Here is a 27,591-nt window from a genome sequence, read left to right on the forward strand (position 1 = left end):
TCACACAAGACTTTAATATTGTTTTTTTTAGACTCGGTACACAGTATAATAAATGTAGGCCTACATCAGGCACACTCAATATACTTAATATATTTACACCTCACAGTAGGTTGTACAGCTTTACACACATAAACAACACTGAGTTTGCGCGGGGCAGACAATACAAGCAGCTAGATCCATTCCAGTTACAGATATCTGAAAGCCACAGACTGTGCCAATACATTGTGGGTAGTTTGAAAGTGTGTAGGCCTACAAGAAAATTGGGAATCCACCCACACAAGTAGGCGTACCTGTTAGTTGTGGGAATAGCTATATATTAATCAACCGACGAGGTCAGATACAGGTGTCTCCCACACACCCAACAAGACCACCAACCATCCACGCCCACAGTCCAAGCTCTCCAACGTATTTGCATTGGAAACGTTTCCCTTAGGCTTGCTTGGATTTGAGAGAAGAAATAGCCAACTTGTAAATCAGTCACGAATGAGAGTAAATTCTTATAAAAATATGTCTTTTAACCAATTTACAGCTTGATCGGCTAGTAAGATGCAAGTTCAAGGGTTTCACAGTTACCTCCCAGAATTGGAATTTATAATAAGGAGGAGCATTGAAACTTTGAAATGCACCTTTTTTGAGACTGAGAGTAATAAATAATCATAAAAAACTCCTTGATAAAAGATGAAGATCACTCAAAATGTATCAAAAAATAAATACATAATATCATGTAGATATATCGATTACCTGGACAAAATGATTCATACATAAAACACTGTAATATAAGAATGTAGATTGCATCTGGTGCATTCGTTGTCAACGTTACACGTCTGTCGTATAAACGCATTTTAACAACTTATGGAAACATTTAAGGGTCTCAAAAGTCAAAATACATTGCGAGCATTTTTTGCAAGCAATTGTAAAGCAAGAATATTTTTACATCATATATATATATATATAGTTGCAGTTAAATAGTAGCACTTCAAATACTGAATGAATATGTTACAAACAATGGTAACTTTTGGAGCGTGCTTTAACTAAGGTAATTTTCACAGTGTGAGCGTGCTTTAACTAAGCTAATTTTCACAGTGTGAAAAATTGTTGAACCTAATTTCCTTCAAATTGGTGTTTTGCTATGGCGATTACCTTCGTGTTGGAGGAAACCTGGTCGTGAAAGACCACCGCACCTTTCCCTGCAAATCATCTGGCGTCAGGCCGCTAACTTGCGAGGAAGGTCTGCATGCGAGAATGCGAACTGATTGGACTGAGAACATCTGTCTGTGAGAGATGGTCCCCCAAAGTTTGTGTGCACGGATTTAATTTTTGCTAAACAAGGCTCATACTGACGAGTTCATATAATTTAACAGATAGCAATGCTATCTGGTATCCATTTCACAAAGCACTAACCCTACGTCTAAGTAATTATTATGCTAGCGTATCCGCCAATTACGAGCACCAGAATTACAAGTCTTCATTCCATGATGGCAGGCATTACGTCGCGTTGGGAGCCAGTACTGCAGGCATAACGTTCCCATGGTAACCAGTCCTGCACGCAGTACTTCCCTTAGCCAGTCCTGCACGCAGTACGTCACCATGGTAATCTCCAGGATTCATAGTATGAACTTGTTAAAGTAGACTACAGTCGGTTTCTTTCAACTACAATACAGGTTACTCGTCCAAGAGCTGTGTTTAGGGTCTGTAAATTTGACACTTACAATAAATGACTAGAAAAAAGTGTTGTGACTTTAAGTGTCGGTCACATAGCCCGCGTGTCGGACGGTAAGTTCCATCGCTACCTGTGACAGGACAATTGCTCAAAGTCTTTCCCTCCAACAGCAGTTGGGGAGAGGATTGATGCTCACGAACTGGATTGACTCAGTGCTGTAGAAGACTTCTTTTTACAGCAAGGAAACAAGCGTTGTATCTGGGCAACGACGAGCCGTCTGAAGTTGACATTGAGGAAGCTGTAGAGGACAGGGTTGACAGCACTGTTAATGAGATACGACTTCACAGAGAACTTATAAACGACTTCCTCAGCGGGAGACAAATTCTTCTCAAAGTCGGTGATGAAACTTCGGAGTAACATGACGACGAGGAAGGGCAGGAAGCTGATGACAAAGGCTAGGGTGACGGCGAACAGCACCAGGGTGGTACGCCGGGGCTTCATGTTTGTCTTTACTGCAGACTTGGGTTTGGTGGACCCGTGTTTGGTGTGAGGGGAGTCGGCAGATAGCGCGTAGCTGCTGTCCTCTGCGGAGCTGAGCCGCCTGCACCGTCCGTCCTCTGTCTTCCTCCACTGGTCCCGGCTAGGCCTCTTGCCGATCCGGGACGTCTTCCTCCGCCATACCTCCACACCGATCAGGATGTACAGCACAGTGAGAAACGCCAAACTCACGACGAAGATGAGTCCCCAGAACCCGTACCACAGCTTTGGGAATATCGTCCCCTTCATCTCGTCTGTCGTCGAGCAATCGACTCCGGTCAGACACGGAATTCCGGTCTCCGCAGTCTTTCGGCCGAATATGATGGCCGTAGGCCACGATACTATGAAGGAGGAGAGTATGGCCCCCAAACAGAGCCGACGAGTCTTCTTGGAGGAGAAGACTTTAGAGATGTTACAGATGCGGTAATACCGATCAAACGCCACCTCGATGAGGATGAGAGCTGAGGCGATGGTCGTAGCGGACTCGGAGTATCGCAGAAGCTTGCAGGCTGCGGGGGAGTTAAACATAAATGGATACCTGAGGTCGGCGATTTCCGTGGGCATTCCGACAACACAGCTGATCATATCCAGGACGGCCAGAGGAGAGGATGAAAAAGTCAGAGGAGCCTTTGCGGTTTTTGGAACAGTACACCAGACAAACCAACAAATTGCCAATCGTCCCAACAACCAAGAGAATGCCGATGTACACAATGACAGGAGATAGAGTAAGGCCTTATCGTCATTGAGCTCCATCAGCAAAGCACGGCTGTTGTTTGGTACGACACAGGACGAGATGTTCAACTCCGAATCGTCACCTGTCAAAGGCGACATCTTGGCTTCCATGAAGATACGTCTAGGGGTCTGGAGTATCACACCTTGAGCATGTCTGCGTCTCTGGACTACAAAGAAACGAAAGTCACAGTCCTTACACATAAAAAATCAAACATTTCAACACTGCTGAATTATAAAGCAGTTTACGGCTATAAATAATCTTAGCTAATAAACTAGGCGGGAAAACCAAGAACAGACAGTAAATATTTTGTCATTACAATCTAGCAAACATCCACAATAGTTTAAAACTAGTGCAATGATGATAATGTGGAGTTGGCTTATGCAACACATTTAAATAAACATATCAACGAAAACAACACACAAACACCAGGCCTCGGGGGCCCTTTAGTCCACCAGCAGGGACCAGGCCTCAGGGACCCTTTAGTCCACTAGCAGGGACCAGGCCTCGGGGACTCGTTAGTCCACTAGCAGGGACCAGGCCTCGGGGACTCGTTAGCCCACTAGCAGGGACCAGGCCTCGGGGGGCCCTTTAGTCCACCAACAGGGACCAGGCATCAGGGATCCTTTAGTCCACCAGCAGGGACCTGGCCTTGGAGACCCTTTAGTCCACCAGCAGGGACCAGGCCTCGGAGACCCTATAGTCCACCAGCAGGGACCAGACATCAGGGACCCTTTAGTCCACCAGCAGGGACCAGGCCTTAGGGACCCTTTAGTCCACCAGCAGGGACCAGGCATCAGGGACCAGGCATCAGGGACCCTTTAGTCCACCAGCAGGGACAAGGCCTCGGGGGACTCGTTAGTCCACCAGCAGGGACCAGGCCTCGGGGACTCGTTTAGTCCACCAGCAGGGGCCAGGCCCTCAGGGACTGGTTAGTCCACCAGCAGGGACCAGGCCTCGGGGGCTGGTTAGTCCACCCGCAGGGGACCAAGCATCAGGGACCCTTTACAGAGAATGCAAGCATGGTAGAATGTATATGTAGCCTCTGACATTATTTTTTATATATAGTTTTCAGCGAATGGGGATTGAAAGTTGTGCGTGAATTGTGGATTTTGGCGTGCTCACGTGCATATGGGAAATGGCGCTCTTGATTGTGGGAATTGACGCTGTCAGTTGTGGGATTTGGCTTTCTCATTTGTTTGATTGGGCGCTCTGAATGGTTGGAAATGGCGCTCTCAATTACATGAATTGACGCTGTCAGTTGTGGGAATGGGCGCTCTCATTTGCGGGAATTGACGCTCTCATTTGTGGGAATTGGCGCCCTCAGTTGTGGGAATTGGAGCTATCTGTTGTGGGGAACTGCATTTTTTAAAACTAATTCTGCTTAAACCATGGTGCTAGGGGGCGTGTATTTTGCTACTACTTAAGTATTTACTTGAACTGTTAAAATAAAAACCTCACTGAGATAAATTGACAAGAGACCTCATTTCACCGGTAACGTGTGACCATTTGCCGGAGATCAGATTGCCGTCTCTGCTCTGGTTTTACTCTATGCTGTACGTCTTTAATTGTATTATATTCAAATAACCGACTTCATTAGTTCTTTGGTCTCTGCTCTGGTTTTACTCTATGCTGTACGTCTTTAATTATATTATATTCAAATAAGCGACTTCATTAGTTCTTTTGTGGTTTGTGAGTTTTTGGGAATCGGCCTTGCAATTATATTGACCCGGAACGTCCGTACTGGTTGACGGCAGGTATATGAGTGTCTGTTTCGACGCATAGATTCTCACGCAATACATTTCTTGCCTTCTTTTGTCTACTCTGTGCTTTCTGTGCAAAACAATATAAGAAAAGTAAAATCTGTCTGTTGATTTTGTATTATTCCTCGAGTTGTCTAACGGATTCTCCATAAAGTGTTTCGTCTCTGACCTATGAGGTCGAATCCAGAACATCTGTTTCTCGTGCATCCTTAAGTCAGAAGATTTGTGAAGTACTTAACGGTATGCACTGCTCTCTCAAAGCTCTTGTCCGGTTTTTACATAGAAGTCGGGGAAAAAGACCAATTTTGTGTGAACAGGGATGTGTCATCTTCTCAGCCTGTCAACAGTGAGGTATTAGAAACAGATGTGAGTAAACAGAGTGCTGCTAAACGGTTAACATGCGGACTACCTGTTAAATCGCTGTCCTTAACTCGTCGGGGAAGGATACATATACGTCCCTCCAGACTGAATTTTTAAAATTACATGCAGAGAAAGGACAGCTACTTGGCGCAGTTCATTATTATTAGCCCAGTTGAAGTACGCCTCGGTTAATGAGGTTGAAAGATTCTTACTTCATATCCCCCTCCCCCTTTTTCACTTTCAAGGTTTGCAGGTTCTCGGTGACCTTTGACCGTCATATAATGACGCACTGGGGACGTCCAATCAATATAACACAGGTACGTAGTCTATGTTTAGTATAAATCCCGCGAGGTGTATTAAAACTAAATATTTTCTAAAACAGTACATCAGTTATGAGAAATAGGCAAGGGTTTAACCGACAAATAATAACCATTAATAAAATTTCAATTTTAAAATTATCGTCATCTAAATGGTAAATGAAAACGCTGTCTGAAAATACTGCGTCTGAAATACAGAGATTTTTTTAACTGATCTTTTATGAGCAAGACTGTGCAATCTATTTAAGTCTTACATACTTATAGATATACCAGAACTTTCCCAGTCTAAAACTCGTGGCGTGAGCCAATCATTTATTCGATGAATATGGTGCCTAAAGACCACTTTAAGAATCCTGCACTAGTACAAGTGTTTTCTGACGTCTTCAATGGTCTGTACACGTTAAATTGGCTGTCTATCACATTAATGGGACACATTTTAAAGAGCATTTCACAGCGTGGGTGCAAGCTTAGTCGGCCATAGTTTTCTTACCATCAGCCGGTACTATGTTACCATAGGCATAGGCAAGAAAGACCAAAGACTATACTTAGTTTGACACTGTGCGGGAGGGGTTCTTTATCAATAATGGTGTGCGTCCAGTCCTACTGTGAAGATCGACGTTAAGCCAATGTTATACTGTGCATGCGGATCAACAATTGCGTTTTCTGAACAACTGTAACAGCTTTTTCCGCTCAACCAAAGATACTTTGTACTTCATGCATATGTAAACCGTAAACCCAAATGTTACCGCACGACCCGGCAATTGATTGCTCATTTATTTATGCATAGCGGTTTTACGGCGTACTCATGGATTTTTCACTTATACGAGAGCAGTGAGGGTTATATTGAAGGAAATCGGACAAATCACGGAGCGTGAGTGAGTGCTTAGGGTTTAACGTCGTACTTATTTTTTCAGTCATATCTCGACGAAGGAGTGCATGTAATGTGCCCCCTTGTTGCAGGACGGATTTCCAGTGCTCTTTTATTTAAAGCTGCTTCACTCAGACGACTCGGCGTCGGTTCAAATCTCGGAGAAGCCCAACGCCTGTACAACATGAAAGGCAAACATTAAGCTGCTATCACAACACCGAAAATCGTATTCACGTGTGGTGAAGTACATATCGTCTGAAGCGAGAGCAACAGCTCATGCAGCTCAGCCAGCGATCGTACCTATTTGTTCATGGACCTCGTGTGAAGGACCAATTGCTTGTATACATCCTGGTAACCAACTGCATTAAATGTTCAACCCGGAAGTGGCCATTGACAATCTCGAAAACGCTGCAAGACTCACATTTGATTCCATTGCTAGCAATAAGACTTTATCAGTTTGCGTCGAGGATTTTGTCTTTGCCATCAGCTACTATATCACACATAGACACAATGCTTCAGGCATATGTCATGAAGAAAGGCTACGATGACTCAGTTATATTAAACAGAGGTGTGCGTGTCAAGTGTCGGTAAATATCGCCTGATGCAGTCACGGTAAAAACAAAAACCATCAGTCAGCCCATGTATGTGTAAATCAGCTTCAGGCTCCGCGTGGAACCTTAAAGGGTTCCCCAGAAAAACCAAGTAAGTACTTACATACATATATCCAAAACGGATCCGAATGAAGGATACCCAAATATTACCCTGTACAGAGCAGCGGGCAATTTTATCTCAAAAATCGGTTAATGGCTGCATTAGATGAGTTATCCTAAACAGGGCTCGCTGGACAAGATTGTTACGTGCAAAACAAACTGTCATGGGGTCTTATTGTTATACAAGTATAAACAGTGTCAATCTGGTACTCAGAAAATAATTATATTGTAACACTGAGTGGATGACACCGAAGATATATCTGAAAGCGGCAATTTTATTCATGTAAGTTACAGTAAGATTGCATTGACAAAGAGACAGCACAAACAATTTTGACAAAATCATGTAATATCGAAGTTTTTTCAAGAATTACCATTGTCTTTGATTATGATAAAACACACAACATTGGTTCCATCCTACATACCCCGAGCACAGCCTGACACACAACATATATTTGACGTTACACTGTTCAAGGATGTAAATATACACCAGTGTTTGAAATCGGTCGTCTAAACTGACGTGTCTTAGATAACAGTGGTAAGCATTTGTTCTGTAATAAACATGTGTTATTTGTATATATTAGAGTCATAGTGAGCACCGAATGGACAGACTTAAAGCTGTATAATATGAACTGCATACGTGTTATGACCAAGACTGTTCAAGGGACATTGGCATACAATCTTTATATATACGCTGGCATTACTTAGAACTCAAGATGACTTTTGCATCCATTGTTTCTGGACTGATAAACTTGATAAGCATGTAATGGTTTCGCTATCAGTAAGGTGCTATCTGCTATCCCACCCTAACCTCTCTTACATTTACACTATAGATATCCACTTCAAGCCATTTTTGCAGTAATTATATCAAAACATTTTAATCAGAAAAGACATTGACAGCAAAGTATTCCGTAATAAATTGTTTGTACTATGTTCAACGAAAATTGCGTGAGGTCTGAGACATCGGGATTTATGCGAGACTACAAATAACATACTGGATCCTTGAAAACTTTCAGCACACAAATAAAACAGAAATAAATTGACCTATAGGTTCTCATTTTAAAAACTACAGCATTACGTTCTTTACAGTTGTACAGATGACTGATTTATCCGTACATTGTTAGCATATATACAATCACACACTTATTCAATATGGAATGTAAGGTTCCCCTTAAAGTGGGCAAGATTTCACAACATTATCAAGCTGTACAAATTACACTGGGCATTACTGACACACGTTTGAGGTCAACTCGGACGAAGACAATAAAAAGTCATTAGACAAAAGCTGTCAGATGGTCAAGGCCACGTACGGTACATCAAAAATGCGGAACTATATCCCGAAGCGGAAGCAAAATAGCGCAGATCTTGGGCGACCTTTACACAATAGGGGAGTTTTGAGTTCAAATTTTTTTATCGTTGAAGGTAGAAAAAGTCCGTCTGTATCATGTGACCTGTTAAAAAACATGGGCGTCTGTAAAAAGTGTCATAAAAGTAATTTAGAGTAGACGAATAAAAGAAAATAAAAAAAGTTGAGCATATTATTTAGAGTGAACGAATGATAGACAAGATTGAGAATCTGAGAATCTGAATGTTTGTGAACTGGAGAGGTTCATAAAGGAAAAAGGTGTCATTTGTGCTTCTAGAAAAGGGTGAGACAGGTGATCAGTAAATCAATTTCAACAAGGTTGTCTAACATTTTTTCAGCATTCACATGGCACAGTAGGACCCTTTTTGCCTTCGACGACAAAAGAGATCCAACTCGAAAATTCCCCTATTGTTTAAATGTTATATTCTGCTATCAGCATGCGTATCAACAGGCTGTGACACTTATATAGATATATATTTCAAATAATTACAACAGACTGAGTTTGTAGATCAACGCCATTCATTATGTAGAAAATGTTTCAAAGAAATCTGTGCCACGAAGTTAGTTCTACACATTTCGATTTCGAAGGATATCTGTTCTGTTTAAACCTTACATCACAGATTGTCGTACATAGCTTATGATGACGTTTGGCTTTCCTGAAAATCTCAGAATCCCATTTGGACACAAATCTATGATTTACGTTCATCAGAACATAAGTTCTTTGTCGTTTCTTTCCAAGTTGTGCTTCAGTCTATGAAGTGTCAGTATCCCATAAAGGTGTCTTGAAAGTTTTCCAACACTCATATTTGCCAGCAGTCTGCTTTGCCAAGGGCTCCCATTTTAATTGACACCGTGAACATCGGTGGCTACACACTCCCAGGCACAAACGTTAGCTTTCTTGTCGAGCGTATACGGGACATTCGCAAACATACATAAATATCCCGTATATATATATATATATATATATATATATATATATATATATATATATATATATATATATATATATATATATATATATATATATTGCACAAAAGTTCAGTCTGTTGATTTTGGATTCATTATCAGCATCTGAAGCCTCTACACGTTTGATTTCGAAACGTTCAGCTGTTTAGAATCTTTACTCCGAAAACAACCAATTGCTCTGTGGATTTGTTTGCCAACAAGACGTCGGAAGTTTTCATTTAAGAAGCTATAAATAACTGGATTGACGGCACTATTGATAAAGTAAGATTTCAGGCAAAACTTGTAGATGACTTCCTGTAAGGGGGTAAGGTTTATCTCGAAATCTGTGACAAAACTCCTCAGAATCATGACGATGAGGAAAGGAAGGAAGCTGATAACAAAGGCCAATGTTACGACGAAAAGCACCAATGTAGTCCGCCGAGGTTTCATGTTGGTTTTGTTGCTTTTGGATTTAATGGAGTTGTGTTTTCCGTTCGACTGGCTGGTCTCTGCCGATACGGCGCAGCTGCTGTCGTCCGCTGAACTCTGGCGACGAGTCCGTTCCTCTTCCCATCGCTTTCGCGAATTAGGAGACATCTTTTCGCCGATGTTCGAATTTTTGCGTTTCCACACCTCGACACCTATACAAATATACAGCACGGTAAGAAACAGAAGACACAAGACGAATGTCAGTCCAAGGAATCCGTACCAGAGTTTGGGGAAAATCGTGTCTCTCATTTCGTCTGTAGTGGAGCAGTCCACCCCGGTGAGACAAGGAATTCGAGTTTCCGCGGTCTTTCGTCCAAATATTATGGCGGTGGGCCATGAGATCACAAAGCCAAATATAATGGCGCCTATGCAAAGACGTTTGGTTTTCTTTGAGGAGAACACTTTGGAAATCTTGCATATCCGGAAGTATCTGTCAAAGGCCACATCGATAAGGATGAGCGCGGAAGCCACGATGGTGGACGATTCTGAATATCGTAAAAGCTTACAAGCTGCCGGCAAATTAAACCTGAGAGGGAACCGTAAATCGGCAATCTCTGTGGGCATGCCAACGACACAGCTAATCATATCCAGGACAGCTAGAGACAGAATGAAGTAGTCAGAGGAGCCTTTCCTACGTTTTGAGCAGTAGACACAACACACGAGAATGTTCCCAAACGTCCCCACAAACAGAAGAATGCCCATGTAAATGATCACTGGTAGATACAGCATAGCCTTCTCGTCGTTCAGTTCCGACAAAAGTTCCTCGCTGTTATTCGGAACAATGCATGCCATAGTAGTCTCATTTGCCATGCGATCATCTTCCTCTAAAAACACTTCCGGTAGAGCCATGGCCTCGACTAACTGATTCCCACCCATAGAAGCAGACGATAAAGTCATGCAACGTTCCGACGACTCTACGGTGACAAATGCTTGACTAATTCCACTGGCTCACAACGCCGATGTCCTTGTGTCATTTACTGAAATCAAAAGAAAGGGAAAAAGCTGAAGGTGAGAGATGAACACAGGTGGGAGGGAGATACAGAGGTGTTAATCAAGGCGGGAGGTGGTTAGTATTTAGAGAAGAGATTCGCGCGTCTTTCTGGCAGGCCGGCGTCTTTTACTGTAAGCTGCGATGTATAAATCATGTATAAACCGCCTGAGCAAAAATCTACTGCCTGGATATTCATCCGACATGTAGCCTCTTTGGTTGAAATACCATTTCGTTCGGTTCCACGTTTCGTTTAGAGTCGGAATACCGTTACCAGTCAGAGAATTTTATTTGCTTATAAGACCAGCGGGTCAAACGTTTAACTTGTGTGTCTCCAACGGGCCGACGGTTTTGACATAAAACCAGTAGCTATTCCCATCAGCCGATACCCCGCCTGAAAACTAATACTGGTCTTGGGCAAATGTTTATGCTGTGTCTGTAGGCCCTGTCACTTAGCAATCTACAACAATTACGTTTCAGTGACACTTCTCAACCTCCCACGGTATGTGCTGGCGAGATATACGCTTTCGTCTCCTATTTATCTAATGGTAACTATGGTGTCCTTTCTGGAACTGGCCCATTAGAACAAAAGCCTGCTAATGATTTAACATATACCATGGATGTCTTTGTAAAGTACGACATATGAGACTTATTACAGATGAGAATAAGTTCAAAACCACAAAGTCAGTCAATGGTGACCAGATAACTTTTATATTTTTGCCAAGTGGAGCAGGCTAAATAGGGGCCCAGAAGCATCAAGTACTTCCCCGACGCTTGCACAAGCACTCTGCCAGGGAACTGTTCGGCGCGAACTGATTAGTATTACTCTGACAGCGCACTGAAGTGTGTCAGTCAACTTCATCCAGATGATCTGCTCTCAATAGAGGAGAAGTGGCACTTACAGGAAACCCGCTAATAACGTGCCGAAATACGCAACAACGGCACATTACTATACTTCAATCATTCCGGTACTTAGCACAACCGGAGACACGTAAAACAAGTGAACTTGTCATCCAGTTACTTCGTAATTTTGCTAAAAACAAACCAATAGAAACCATCATGCGTGTGATCAGTTAGGTCTCTAGTCACCTTGGTCGCTTTTAACGATGCACAGTTAGAGTTTCAGAACCCAACAGTACAGTTTGAACAGGGTCCCACAAGTGCCTGGAGAAACGGTCGCTTTTAACCATGCACAATTAGAGTTTCACAATCAAACGGTACAGTTTTTACAGGGTCCCACAAGTATCTGGCGAAACGGTCGCTTTTAACCATGCACAATTAGAGTTTCAGAACCCAACAGTACAGTTTGAACAGGGTCCCACAAGTGCCTGGCGAAACGGTCGTTTTTAACCATGCACAATTAGAGTTTCAGAATCAAACGGTACAGTTTGTACAGGGTCCCACAAGTGCCTGGCGAAACGGTCGCTTTTAACGGTGCACAACTAGAGTTTCAGAACCCAACGGTACAGATTGTACAGTTTCCTACAAGTGCCTGGCGATACGATCGCTTTTAACCATGCACAATTAGAATTTCAGAATCAAACGGTACAGTTTATACAGGGTCCCACAAGTGCCTGGCGATACGGTCGCTTTAAACCGTGCACAATTAGAGTTTCAGAATCAAACGGTACAGTTTATACAGGGTCCCACAAGTGCCTGGCGATACGGTCGCTTTTAACGGTGCACAATTAGTTTCAGAACCCAACGGTACAGTTTGTACAGGGTCCTTCAAGTGCCTGGCGATACGATCGCTTTTAACCATGCACAATTAGAGTTTCAGAATCAAACGGTACAGTTTGTACAGGGTCCTACAAGTGCCTGGCGATACGGTCGCTTTAAACCATGCACGCTGATTTGCTACATAAATGTGCAGCTCACCAGGTGAGATCCCACGAACATCCAGCGAGGTTAAGAAATGAGCCGGCATTTCCACGGCCAGTTAGAAGAGAGCGATGGGACGTAAGTCAATCCAGATGGTAGGAGAGCCCTACAAGTAGAAATGTTTTCATCTACCCCATTTTCTCCGGTACATCTAGATCACAAGTTCCCAGTGGGGCTAAACTGAAGTGTAATTGAGAAACTCTGCCCCCTAATTCAGCCTCCCCTGACCCCTGTCTCGCTGTAACAATGCCTTGTTATTGTGCATTAGTGACCTTTATCACAAGAGCCATTTCTAACCGCATCGCTTTTCAGTGCACAACTTTGGTATGTGCATTGACCTTTGAAGGACATGTCTCTTGGTCAGCTCCAAGCTCCGATTAGAGCGTTACATACACGAAAGCTCGTGTGAAGCGAGCTACAATTAAAGTGACAGATTTTCCTCTAAATTAATTTCGGCACCCCGGTGGTTAAGGGGCATCGGGAATATTGACTAGGCGTGTGCCATATGACCTTTACTCCGTGAGGAAGTAATGCATTAATTACACCATCTCACTTCACTCTAATCAGCTTGTTCTGTTTGACATTTTTGAACTTTTAACATTTTCCACGTATTTTGCAAGCGAGCTGAAGGCTGAATGTCAGACACCCACAGTGAGTGAGATATGCTTATACTGAAAACAGGCATGAGTGTTTACATGTTCGTCATCAGTTGTAGGTCTATAGCATATATCGTACCAGACGTGGCGTTTAAACAGTTCAACACTTACTATCACACAGGTAAATCGTCCTGTCATTAAATACCTGTTTGTGTATACTGTATATTATTTCCTGCTATTGATTCTCAATAAAGGATTTTGGTTTCTGTGTGCAAACTTCCTATCCAATTCTTCCCGTATCAAGTTTAAGAGGCTAAACTTGAACAGAACTATCCTGTAGGTTACATGAGTTGCAAAACGGGATTTTGGATTCAGTTTTCAAACTTTTCTTCCTCAGTTCTATGTTAAGCTTGACCAGAACTACAAAGCAGGGCTGTCCTCTTTCCTGTCTCGGAGGCGTTTGCGTGCTAGCACAGCGCAATCATCCAGGAACTTCTCATCAATGGGGCTGCTGTGAGTTCAAGTCCAGCTTATGCTGGCATCCTTTCAGGTCCTACGTGGGTAGGTCTGCCAACAGCCGATGGATGGTCGAGGGTATCTCCCGGGGCTCTCTTCGGTTTTTCTCCCACCATAATACTGACCACCGTCGTAGAAGTGAAATATTCTTTAGTAGGCCAACCGCGTAAAACACTAATCAAAGCCAAATGAAAACATCTTTATTTAAATAATCTTTAAAAATGTTCTTCTTTAATACTTCTGCCAAGAAGCTGAAGAACAGCAATACCCTTGAAAGGGGCCCCTACCCTGCCATGAAGTCGTAATACATGACTGGATTAAGTGTACAAACATCTTCTTCCAAGAAGGTATACTTGAACAGAATTTTTGAGCACAGAGGGTAGAGGCAGACTCGTGATCACGTGAATCCGCCTCCGCCAGGCCTCGGGAACCTCGTCAACACATCTGTACTTAACTAAGATATCTATCTAATCTTAGCTCCCTGTAACCGCTTGCTCCGTGTTTGTTCAATGTGCCGAGAGACATTAACTGTGAACCAAAAGACCTAATCAACCGAGAAAGTAAACTATTAAAATGAGTGTAACCTTGTAGAGCCATAAAACAGATAATATATATTAGTAGAGTACAAGTAAGCCAAAACATATGGGAATGGGATGGGGTTTGGACGCTGGGACCACCACGGTAGACTGATACCTTTCTGTGTATTATGACGGACAGGAGGTGCGAAGTACATGGAAGTATGTCACAACAAGTACAGTATGGCTCTATCTGTACTGGGATGATCGAGGTAACACGATTCATACATGTACTACGATAGACGTAATAATCGACGGTTCGTCATGGGTGGTCAGTAAACGGGAAGATAATACAGGGCAATGCGGCAGGTTTGGTGATGAAAAAGTTCCAAGAATTCGCTCTTCTCGATGTCAGTAAATGATGCATCGCTGTAATGAATACAGGAAGTCGTCAGTCGGGACAAAGTTCGTGAAAAAACGGAGAATCACCCCAATTAAATGCTTTATTTAGCTAGTCTCACTTTTGAAGTGAATCATCTGGCGATGTAGTGAGAGTTTGATTGTATCAGGCTGCGTGAGCGAGTGGGGGGAGTAGGGGGGTGGGGGGTGGGGGAGTGGGTGAATATGATCAAGTATAGGTTTTCTGCACCTCTCAGTTTTCCAATAGAAGTCTTTACTAATAAGGGATAACACTTTCAGCTAAGCAATACTCTGGTTGCTTTAAGACACATGTAGGTATGTGAAGGTTAGAATGTGCTCAGTTGAGCTTTGCATTATAACCGGATACAGAAAGTTACTGAATGTTCGGACAACAGCCCTTATATTGCCCCGTGAGGTCATATCTTAGTTACAGCCATGTGCGGTGAACGAAGTTAGCATTTTACTGGGTATAAAAATAACACCGGTTACATAATTGCTCAAATTAACAAATTATAATTGATGAATTCGTTTTATTTGCGTGTCACGAGTTACACAGCCTCAAACCAGAGAATTGGCTGCACTAGTGTCGCACAAGAATACAGCTCCCGTGCGAGCTATAGCCATACACCGAATTGTGTTGACAAGTTTAACAAGGCTCTTATTGTTGCACCCTGTACAGACAACCACATATAAAAAGATAGGAACTAATTGCGTGTCTGTCTAAGTGTAATGGTTGATAGAGAATTCACAAAAACAGAAAAGCGGCGGAAGCATGCATATATTTGCTTTACTGTTACGTCGCCAGTAAATATGTATTGTGTATGCTGTTTAGTGCTGAGCCGTGATACGCAAAGATATTGTGAAATTCAGTGCTTTACCTTAGGAATATGATATGTCCTGGAGTGAGTGAGTACTTACCATTTTTTTAAATCATAGTACAACGAGACGTGTCCTAGAGCTATTAGAATTGACATGATGTGTAATAGGGAAATGAGCGGGAAGTGTTCGCTTAACTACATAAACTGCTCATTTTAGAGTTTTAAAGGTCGTCATATATAGGTGATATATGCACATCCAGAATATTCCTTAAAGCAGACAAAATGTTCTGTAATAAAAAAAAATAAAAAATAAAATAAAAAACAAACAACAGCTAATGTATTTAATTGTGCAGGAGCCCGAGTTCTTTTTTTTCTCTCAAATCTTTCGTATATTTTAAGACAGATACTGCCTAACTTCAAAGCGGTAACCTTAGTGACTTAATAATCAAACACTGTCAATCTAAAATGCACTTTTTCTAAAATTAACTGCAGTTTATTATATTGACTTATTTGTCGGTTGTCTCCCTCGGGTTCCGCTCTCCTTCTTCCACCCATACACCTGACCACCCTCAGGTACAAGGCAAATTCTGCAGTGCGGCTTTAAGCTCTAATTAAATGTATAAATAAGTGGCCTCGTCGCCATAAGCAGCATATCTAGGTCAGCTGGTGATTTAAGACCAATCTTACCACTACTCTCCCATCATATCCTGTCCACAAGAACACACAGCTTATCTCTCTTGTCCGACCTTCCCATAACCGGGCATGTTTTCACCACTATACATCATCACCTGTCAACGCGTCAATACGCTTTGAATGTCAGTTCAGTTTTTGTGTCGTACTGTACACAATGACATGTATATACACCTGTAAACCTGGCACTCGGCACATGTTACCTCATTGTGGGATAAACTTGCTCACAAGAAAACTGTGTGACTGCAGTAATGTGTGTTATAAGAGGACATCTCAGGTTGAGCTCCTCGTCTCTGACACACAGATACTCTTACTTTACCATGTTACACTGGAGCACCTGAGTACAGCGTAGTACAGGGCTTCTCACTATGTTATACCTGGGCGCGGTGTAGTATACGTAGTCAGGGGTCCTTACTATGTTATACCTGAGCGCAGTGTAGTATATGTAGTCTGGGGTTCTTACTTTGTTATATCTGAGCGCAGTGTACTATACGTAGTCAGGGGCTCTTCCTATGTTATACCTGAGCGCAGTGTAGTATACGTAGTCAGGGGTTCTTACCATGTTATAAGTGAGCGCAGTGTAGTATACGTAGTCAGGGGTTCTTACTATGTTATACCTGACCGCAGTGTAGTATATGTAGTCTGGGGCTCTTACTTTGTTATATCTGAGGGCAGTGTACTATACGTAGTCAGGGGCTCTTCCTATGTTATACCTGACCGCAGTGTAGTATATATAGTCTGGGGTTCTTGCTATGTTATACCTGAGCGCAGTGTAGTATACGTAGTCAGGGGTTCTTGCTATGTTATACCTGAGCGCAGTGTAGTATACATAGTCTGGGGTTCTTACTATGTTATACCTGAGCGCAGTGTAGTATACGTAGTCAGGGGTTCTTGCTATGTTATACCTGAGCGCAGTGTAGTATACGTAGTCAGGGGTTCTTGCTATGTTATACCTGACCGCAGTGTAGTATACGTAATCTGGGGTTCTTACCGTGTTATACCTGAGCGCAGTGTAGTATACGTAGTCAGGGGTTCTTACCGTGTTATACCTGAGCGCAGTGTAGTATACGTAGTCTGGGGTTCTTACTATGCTATACCTGAGCGCAGTGTGTTATAAGTAGTCAGGGGTTCTTACCATGTTATACCTGAGCGCAGTGTAGTATACGTAGTCAGGGGTTCTTACTATGTTATACCCGAGCACAGTGTAGAATACGTAGTCAGGGGTTCTTACCATGTTATAAGTGAGCGCAGTGTAGTATACGTAGTTAGGGATACTTGCTATGTTATACCTGAGCGCAGTGTAGTATACGTAGTCAGGGGTTCTTGCTATGTTATACCTGAGTGCAGTGTAGTATACGTAATCAGGGGTTCTTACTATGTTATATCTGAGCGCAGTGTAGTATACGCAGTCAGGGGTTCTTGATATATTATACCTGAGCGCAGTGAGGTATACGTAGCCAGGGGTTCTCACTATGTTATGCCCAAGCGCAGTATAGTGTACGCAGTCAGGGCTTTTCAGTATGTTATACAAGAGCGACTTGTGGTATACGTAGTCAGGGGTTCTTACTATGTTATATCTGAACGCAGTGTAATATACGTAGTCAGGGGTTCTTGCTATGTTATACCTGAGCGCAGTGTGGTATACGTAGCCAGGGGTTCTTACTATGTTATGCCCGAGCACAGTGTAGTATACGCAGTCAGGGGTTCTTACTATGTTATACCCGAGCACAGTATAGTGTACGTAGTCAGGGGTTCTCACTATGTTATACCTGAGCACAGCGTAGTATAGTGTAGGTAGTTTTGTACCTCCTCGGTTAGTTAAGTTCGTTTTAATAACGATCTTATTTATTACGACACCTGGCGCAGGGTGTTACGGATAATCGACATCATGGAGCGCTACTTCTCATATCATAACCGTATAACGCTAATGAACAGTACTCTGTACTATCAGACCAGAACAATTGTGTCCGCGATCCTTTACATATGTCCCGTCCCAAAGGTAGCAGGTAAAATACCCATCATTAACGCACACACCTGGGGCAGGCTGATTAATGTATTTTTCTAATTACCTAAGAGGCTGACTGGACAGTCTAGAGAACAATGAATATAGTTAGCTATATTTAAGCAACAAATAGGCAAGCTTGCACTGGCCACAGATTCCTGCGGTTAACAGTAAATCTATCGTAGCCAGGCGTTTAATACGCTTCCCACCCCCATACAGAAGATATATATATATATATATCCACGCCTGTGTTTCCACGCCACCTGAAATATAACACGACAGTAAGAAGAAAACAACCCCTTGAAAAAAAATCTGTCCCACGGGAACTTGGAAACAGATCGGGATACTGGGGGATGTTTTGCAGGAGTCGCCCCAGCCGGTGTACAGACTATATCGTATTACGCTGTTTTAGGTAAACTTACTGTGTATGAACAAATGATGATTCTGGTGGAGACTGCCAACAGTGATTTAAAGTGACAAAGTAGATGGCTAACAATTGCAAAGATAGACTATATGTGGTATGCGGTTGTTATAATATACGCCTTCATGGGTCTATAGTTAAAGGAGAAGAAAACTTAAATATCAAATACCATAGAAAAGAGTATGCATTTTCTCGTAGGTGCATACCATAGAAAAATTCTAATATGTACCTCAAGTTGATAAATTATAAATAAAGTCAGCGCCAAAATCTGCTGTGGGCGGCTCCATTTTGCCTAAGAACTAGTCCTGAAGTCTTCTGTGTTAGGAGGAGAATTGCCGTCGGAAACCGCCGAGGTGCAGTTCGTACATTTTCGGTAGAACTCTTCTTCCCAGAAGGTAGCGAACAGTACAGTACGTTTTCCGCTAGGCGATTGGGACACCGGAATGTAGGTTCCGAGTTTACACGAACAAGCCGGCAGTTTTAACGACTCTCATTGGCTGAGAGGCAAAAAATGTGCTCTTTTCAGTCTAAAGTGTCATAATTTTAAGTCTTCTTCTCCTTTAAGTGATCTGACACGGTTCTTCTACGACCAATATGAAATAAATCTATCTAGCTCTTGTATATTCTTCTCTGGCCATTTTATAAGCTCGATGAAAGGGGGAAATGTCCCAGAAGAAAACTGGCCATTAATATGTATGTGTTTGATTGCTGTTTAGCGCCATGTAGTCAAGAATTTGGGCGTTAAAACCACAAGCTCCGAGGCAGTTAAAGAAGAAGAAGCAATGAATGGAATTCTTTCTTCCCGAGTCGTTACAGGAAGGAAAAGCAAAACCACCGACACGTGAAGATTAAAGGTTTCCATACACACAGTTAGGATAACGGTCCATTTACATAAAACAAACATGGCGAGACCGTTATTATGGTAACACGTGACGAACAAGATCACGTGTGGAACTGAATACAGGAAGCGTGGACTGGGCTGAAGCATAGTATGTCGGGAAGGTTTACACAGCTGTTCTCTGTGATCTGAGTCCGCTTTTACAAGTAGTTCCCGTGCGCCAGAAATATTTGCCGCTGTTAGTATCTGTCTGGATCGAGTTGTCCCACCTGCAGCCTAAGAGTACACTGAATACCTTAGCGATATGGCCTGTCAAACTTTGACAATCTACATCGTTACCTTCCCGAAACATCTCGAGATGTTAAGTAGCTCGAGATGAAAACTCTGTCCGTGAGTGGGAAAATGTGTGACTGGAAGGCATCGTACACCACCTGGGCGCTTGTGTTGCCGTAAACTGTGCTTGTCAACGAAAACCACAAAATCAAATTATATCGCTCATGAAGTTCAGTGCCAAGGAACCAAACCTTTTGTCGAGTAGAATATTAATTAATTTTGTCATTTCACTGTTCTGAAACTTCACCATGACCATATAAACAGTACTGGTTCGATTATACTACAAACCGTTTTCAGATGTTATGACCAAATGTGCTATATCAATCAACTGAGAACTACGGAAATCGCCCTAAACAGACTCCACTATTCCCGCCAAGCATTCCCAAGTTGCGGGATTCAAAATCGTTGTAATTGATACGAAATCAGTCTGATCTCGTGCAGATCTATCGGCCTCCATCAATTCAGCTAGAGCTGGATTCGACCTTGCGAACTTTCTAGACAGAGCACACGTGACGGCAACGAAGCCGTCATTACGCTAATGATCAATAGACGGCCTTCACACGCGGTTGAATCTGGATGTATGGTAATGGCCAAGCCACACAAAATTTATTTTCCTCACCAGAAAAAACATTTGTAGCAGAAATTAAAGAATCTGATCAAAGGACACATTTTAATCGGAACGATAACCAGATGCGCGCATGCACGTGGAAAATAGTCGACGGAAGTCTCCTTTGTCACAGGCACGCGCTTCTGTGAGTTGGGAGACATAAAACTATTAGATACATGGACAAATGACAAGAGCAGGAATCAATATTTCATCCCTCAGTCTACACATCAAGCTTTCTAAAAAGTCGCCTGGCTTACTAAATATGACTTGTTGCGTTTGGCCATCTGACACATCTGTGTCCCCAGGTTTTTATTCTGGCGGTATGAGATGGATTTACAGTCGCTCCCAGGTATATGGCATACAAATACCGGTAGATAAATTAACCGCCGGTTCTCGGTATTCCTATTAGGACATACCCCGTATACATACACTGTACACATGATCTAAATTTAACTTTATACAACGAAAATATGAGTCTAATTATAAAACCTGTAATCAATAGTTGCTATTATAAGCGGCAGAAGGAGCTATTATTGCTTGAAGATGGCCGAATCGATACCTATTATTCGCAAGCATGGCGATTGGCGATATCATTTGTCTGTGTTCTACGAGCAGCAATCCAAAGTCAAACATGAAGACAGGCCAATGGCTGCTCCAATTATTAATTTGGGTTTCACATCAAATAATGTTTTTTTGTACCGTTGAAAGCTTTGTTCTGACGTGTTCTCCAAGAAAATGGCCGAACTGTTTCAAATGTGGCGTTAAGCCTCCAACAATTCATTTATTCCTCAAACTGTAGTCGTCAATCACACACAAAGAACAAGGGCTGGCAGCTTCAAAGGCTAATGATCATGGTTACTTATATGTGGATTTTTTTCTTCTTCAAAACACCAAAAGCTTCTAACAAGCTCTAGTCACGATATACGGTAATACATGTAGCTACAGCAGTGTCCATATCACGTTCATCATTCAACGATGAACAAGGCACAAAGTAATGTGTTAAAAACAGAAGAAAAATAAACAGGAATATAAAAATTACAACAAACAAATCGTCACTTTCTCATTACATTTCCACATGCCCGCTTTCCCGGGGACTTCTCGTCCCATTGCCTTATCCCCTCCGCACCCTTCTCATCTCGCGCCAACTCGTGCGGAGCAAATGCTGTGCATAATTAAAGCCCACTGTCTGGCATTATGGGATGACAGAGAGACTTGGCGGCACAATGCCTGCCGGACAAATCAATCAGACTGCATGGGTTTTTATTAAGTCTACCAAATGAGTCACAGCACTGTGCAGGCTATAGTTCAAACTGGCGAGCACGTGCGAGGGGTCAGCACGCGCTTTGATCTGAGCATGCGCGTGTTGGGATGACATTATCCGCTTTGAGACAGACTATTGTTAAGCGGACAACCGATGTCGTGCATAAAAAGGGCAAGTCAAATAACCATTGTCAATAAATCGAAATATCAGTTTATACTTGTGAAAACATCCCATTACAAATATTGGCATTGCGTTGTCCCGACTTTGAATGTATTCACGACGTGTTTTAGGCGAATGGAGGCTCGCTTTGCATTGAGGTATCCTATAAGCTCTCCTTACCCTGCGTCTTCTATAGAGGAACAGCAACGGAGTCAAGTAGCGGCAAATCACGTATAATCCTTCCGCCCCTGCGTGCTCCGCGTCCACCCTGTCTGGCCACTGTATAACCGCACAGCGCAATGACGTCACGCCAAGCCAGAGGTATCAGGTAAATTGTCTCACAGCAATAGACACCAAGAACGATTCCGATCAATGCTTGACAATCTAGTCGGCTAAAAGGGCATCAGATAACACTTACAACGCGGGATATCCAGCAAATACGAACAAACAGACTTACATGGAGAGCTATTTTTACTACATTTGTCTTTCTATCAGCCTATTTTAGTCCGCCACAAGAGACAATGTAGCTAAACATAACTGTTCTATATCTATTTGTATTCACGTGAAAATTTACCGTCAGGAATCAAATTCAAAAGCCTGCCAAAGGTTTGTACTTTCAAACGAGGCCAATTGGTGTTGAATCAAATAATCATGTCTCATATAATTTTGGAAGCACTTAAATTGTGATAAAATGAAAATTGTATGGGATCAATCGATTTATTGTTTACTCAAATTTCATCGCCGGAGTCGAGTAAAAATAAAATGTATCAAACGGATAAAATAAAAACATCTACCCGTCTTAGCCTGAGAGCCCATCTACACATCATACCCTGAGAGCCCATATACCATCATTCCTTGAGAGCCCATCTACTCATTATACCCTGAAAGCGCATCCACCCATCATAGCCTGAGAGCCCATCTACCCATCATACCCTGAGGTTGTGAAAGGAACATTTAACCTTTTTCGATAGCTTTCCGTGTGTAATTCGTTTGCAATGAACCCACAGATGCTTCAAGGTGATTGTGGGAGAGTTCCGTTTTACCGAAGACTAGATCAACAAACACAGAGAAGATGGAGCCAGCCTGGCGGGAAAAGAGAGTTATGTAACGCCCTGGAATCTCAGCCAAGAGACCTTAACCAACTGATATAATAGTTAAGTGACAGCCCGTGGGGGCACGGGGAGCGGCTGGGGACGGGTGACTACCATATGGTCCCGGCAGTGTCGCACAGATAGCCGGTCATTACGTGAAATCACTTGTCTCAATGACCATGTAATATAGCCTGTTTAACACTGTCAAGAGGAGTAACTTGTCTGAGGGAGAAATGTGAAGAGTGGTATTAACAACAGTTTAAGCTATTGACGGGTTACATGAGACAGCGAAATATTAGCTTGATCACCAGGCCGCAGAAGCACAAACAAATAAATAAATTCTATTTTTTTTATTTAGTTATTTGATTGTCGTTTAAGGATGTCTTTTAATATTTCACTTGTACGGGGACTTTAATGGGCGCAATTAACCAGAGTACCCGAGGTAAATCCTCACCTTAGTCCTGATATAAATGCCAGCGCAGGTAATGACGAACTATCTCATCTGTGACGTACATTTGGAAATGCTCCTCTAACAAACACGTACATGTAACGTGATTTTATGACTGAAAGAATGAGTTACCCATTCGGATCTACATGGACACAATGTTGTGTTATCTAAAAATGAAAGTGCGTGATTTATTGGCCATGCTGGACTAATGAACCCCTTATAAACTGTACAGTTTTCATCACTTATCAAGATCCTGGAATGTCTAACGTCCACACGCGTTCGATCGTCTGTTTTGATTTTTGAAGGGGGTCAAGATTGAAAAATGAAAGTTTTCGCATGCACAGTTTGCCACATAATCAAGTAGTAGCAACAAGCACGGGAGCAATTTTGATTTTTTTAAAAAATCCATGAGTTTTTGCGAATGAGCGGATATTGTGATTATGCCATCTGTGCACGGTATTTGGACCGGTGCACAGGCTGTATTGGGCGCTCGTTTGAAGGGAGAATATTTTAGAGACAAAGGGCTGAGTTCCCTTGAACTGATGCAGGACAAAACTGTGCCAGAACGGAACAATGGCACTGGGGAAGCTCGTCTTTTGTCTAGGGAGGCTCGTCCATTGTCTAAGATGTCCGGCTAAATGGAACCCGTCACTCCCAGTAAAGAACGCCAAATCGCACCATTAATGATGTCCCAGATCTCTGTGACAAATGGTCGCCTTTGTTTGTGGGAGTAACGATGGTGGCGGAGAGCAGAGATCGGATTTAGTTAGGTTAAGCTGACATCCACATGGAAATATCGCATTGATGGGTGTTTCCCCGGGATCAGCTTACTGAAACAGGACAAAGGGCTGAGGAAGAAATAAGCTTGGACGAAGCAGCAGGGACTGCTTTCTTTATGAAATGTCGTTTCACAACCGGACGAACATGCCCGTTATTTAGACTTGCTCTGTTTAGATGTCAATGTGCACTAATATTATGAGCCTCGCGTGTCTTACATTTGGTCACTATTTAGATATAGTACTTACTATACACACCCCTTGTTGTTCAATATAATAAGTGTCACTAATAACCATCGTTTTGGAAAATTTCCAAATCTAAGTTCATTGGCTCACTATTGTGCGGGCAAATCCCTCATTCTGAGTAACGGGAACAGAGAACATACTTAGCTCGGTTTCCATCGGTGCAGGCGTGCAGTCTTACGTCTCGAATGACAATACGGATTGTTCATAACAAAAGTTTCACGGTGGAAACTTAAAAGCACGCAAGCTCAAATGGTTTCGGTTATCTACTGAAGTTCATTTTATTACGAGCACAATGTCAAATGCCTTAGGTTACCAAGGTAACGCGTTGGCGTAACCAAGTTGCTAAATATTTTTAGCAACTTGTTATTATTATACATGTATTATTTCTAAATATGACGACAGTCAGATTTATGGGTAGAGGAAAGCAGAGTGGGGTGAGTGGATTGCTCAGGGATGCTAGTTTTCAGTGAATCATCCTGGTTTTTCCGTGTCACCCACAACTGTCATGAAAATCATTAAATAATTTAAAATGGCTAATAACCTGAGCAACAGTATTCCCGGATTTTTTTTTTAGGAAAAGTGATTTATTTACCTGAAGACATGTATTAAATGTATATTCAGAATCATCACAAACCATCTAATCAAACTCAATCTAATTTTGTTCAGCCAAATATTAATCACGTCAGATAGATTGATTCCAAATTGCAATTGCTCTTTTCCGCCACCTTGTGTTTGGGACATAGTATACAAGTGATTTTCTGGCTATCATCGAGTATCAACATAGAAACGATATCCGGTCGTAGTATATACTTCCGGCCCAGTGACTTCGAGAAGCTGTGATGTAGTGGCTGACCGATGGAGTCGGGGTATTGATGTAATGGTCGTGTTTCACAGGGATTCACGACAGATCAAACCTTGTGTTAACACATGGGCTTATCTGCGCTCCATGTTACGGCTATATTATCGGGGGATTCTGAGATTTATCGCTGACAAGGCCTTACGGCACAGCATGACGGCTGCAGATGGGCCGGGAAATTGTCGAAGCAGATGGATGCATCTGGATGTTGAACGTCTGGAGAGAAGCTGTCGAGGAGACTGTTGACTTCATCTTATCGCCACCTAGGCCATCCATCTTCATTAGAGAGACAGGCGACCAGGCTGATGACAGTTTATCACCTAATATAACCAAACTTTACTTACTCGTTATATACTATCGTAGATTAATAGCAGGCTGCTGTTATGACAAGGTAGGGTTGACCGTCTCCTGACTGCCACCGGGGACGGAGTGGGCGGGTGATCGGGATATCGACAAATTTCACATGGCCCAACTTTATACCGTACTCATTTTACCATCTTACATGACTTTCTTTCAAAACAAAAACGACGAGCGTGTATGAGAGGTTTATATGTGGGCAGGGAGGGAAAGGTGGTGTCGGAGGGGGGGGAGGAAGAGGGGGTCATCGAACAGTCTCTAAGAGGGCAGTACAACGAAAGCAACAATGTTTATCTTCAAAACACAGCGAGATGTGTCTATTCATAGAACAAATCCTTATGCTCGTCAGCATCTTCCGGTGTCATAGATGTGTATGGGTATAGATGAATGATTGCAAAACAGTTAAGCAGCACCCTATAGCTGTACAGTATGATTATAACGCATGTCACAAGAAGACACATACTGCCATGATAGCTGCGTCAGCCCTACGCTAAGTCCAGCGATCATGTTTCTGTAATCCGCTTAAAACATTAAACGTGAATGTCAGCCCGGTGTCCATCGCCTGATTAATAAATATACGACAATCATTCTTTTCGTCTAAACACTGCATGTGAACTAGTGAAATTTCTAAGTCAAACTACTCATTCATGCTGCTTTCCATTCCCTTGTTGGCATGGCCGAATGCAATCCTTAATTTTCTCAGCTCTATGCTACTGTGAACCTCGCTGACAACAACAAACGCTGTCCGTCCTGTCAAGCAACTGAGTGATGCCGTAGTGAGCTGCAGTTCTAGCAGACAAAGGAACATTTAACGGTGTTTGTTTTAACAAAGCAGTCCTCAGTCAGTGTAAAGCTTGTTATGTTCCGGGAATTACCTGAAGGTGATCATATTGTGCTACCATTCCCATGCACGTCGTCGGATAACCCTCTCTCATCGACGAGGGTGTAATATATGCGGATGATCTCCCCTATTTGTATTCAGGTAAAACTTTTCAATCCGTCCGTTTAAATCCGTTTTCCTAACGGAGAACGATTCCATTCACATTCATTGTCAACAGGACAAAGAAACTATCCTCAAGGGCCCCATCACATGACTTAAATACAAATAATACCATTTTTATTGTTTTTTTGTAAATGTGCGATATTTTTTAGTTTTCAGGAGAAATTCTCAGTGTAACAGCAATATTGATGTACCATTCCATGTTGCTTCTGTTAAGTGTCTAGTCGCCCAAAGCCTTCGCTTTTAACTCAAACTACTACACAGTACCGATAAAATCACTCATTAATACAGGGTAATGAGTAGGGCCTTGTATGCAATGCGCCCGGCCCGGGGCGATAAACAGGCGAGCGCTGAGCGCTTACCTTGACGCACACCAATTTACTGTTAGAATGACAGGCGCTCTATATAGTACACACAATCTCACGCCCGCTATGTCCACACACATGTGTACCGCCGCCCGGCGCGTGCATGGGACAGTATTTTTGTGCTAGTCCCTGTAGGAACGGGTCGCTTAATAAATATAACTCATCTAAACCCAGAAATAAAATACAGGTAGCGAAATATATCACATTTTATGGAATACATTAGCTCAAGGAACCCGTGTCCACACATGAGCAGGTGAACATTATCACGAGCTTGTTCATAAGCTATACTTATTACTAATTAGTGATATTCCAATAAGAAAAAGTATAATGGCATACTTACAAGTCCAAAGTAGAGAAAGGCAGACCACGTGAAAAATCTTCTGTGCAAATAAAGACGGTAGTTAATGTGTCACATTCCACTGTTAATCCCCTATATGACAGTATGAGAAAATCTCCTTGTGTCCCGTGTGTTACCAGTTCATAAAACTAATGACACACTTCACTTATGATTTTATTCATTTCGGCATCCTGTCCTAGCTGAGGAGCAGTTTCTTTGGGACTGATCACAATCTTTTAGTGCGTGTATTCCAGACAAGACAGACTGTCACTAGCGCCGACCCTGTCAATCCACTGCCTTGCTGTCGCGCTCATTGAGTTAAGCGTAC

At 42.5% G+C, this 27,591-nt stretch overlaps 2 protein-coding genes across 2 annotated transcripts; both read right to left on the minus strand.

Moving 5' to 3' along the window:
* Positions 1-27,576, minus strand: LOC135465635 (orexin receptor type 2-like). Its single transcript, XM_064742915.1, is given in 4 exon segments — positions 1-2,797; positions 2,799-2,917; positions 2,920-3,096; positions 27,267-27,576. Coding segments are annotated over 3 exon segments (1,185 nt in total). The 5' UTR covers positions 3,041-3,096; positions 27,267-27,576; the 3' UTR covers positions 1-1,852.
* Positions 9,359-12,691, minus strand: LOC135465634 (orexin receptor type 2-like). Its single transcript, XM_064742914.1, has 2 exons — positions 12,609-12,691; positions 9,359-10,719 (listed from the first exon to the last, which is right to left on the minus strand). The coding sequence occupies exon 2, from the start codon at positions 10,637-10,639 to the stop codon at positions 9,389-9,391; it is 1,251 nt and encodes a 416-aa protein (XP_064598984.1). The 5' UTR covers positions 10,640-10,719; positions 12,609-12,691; the 3' UTR covers positions 9,359-9,388.
* Positions 27,577-27,591: the final 15 nt, after the last annotated feature.

The sequence above is a fragment of the Liolophura sinensis genome, chromosome 5 (assembly GCF_032854445.1).
Source record: "Liolophura sinensis isolate JHLJ2023 chromosome 5, CUHK_Ljap_v2, whole genome shotgun sequence".
Taxonomy (NCBI): domain Eukaryota; kingdom Metazoa; phylum Mollusca; class Polyplacophora; order Chitonida; family Chitonidae; genus Liolophura; species Liolophura sinensis.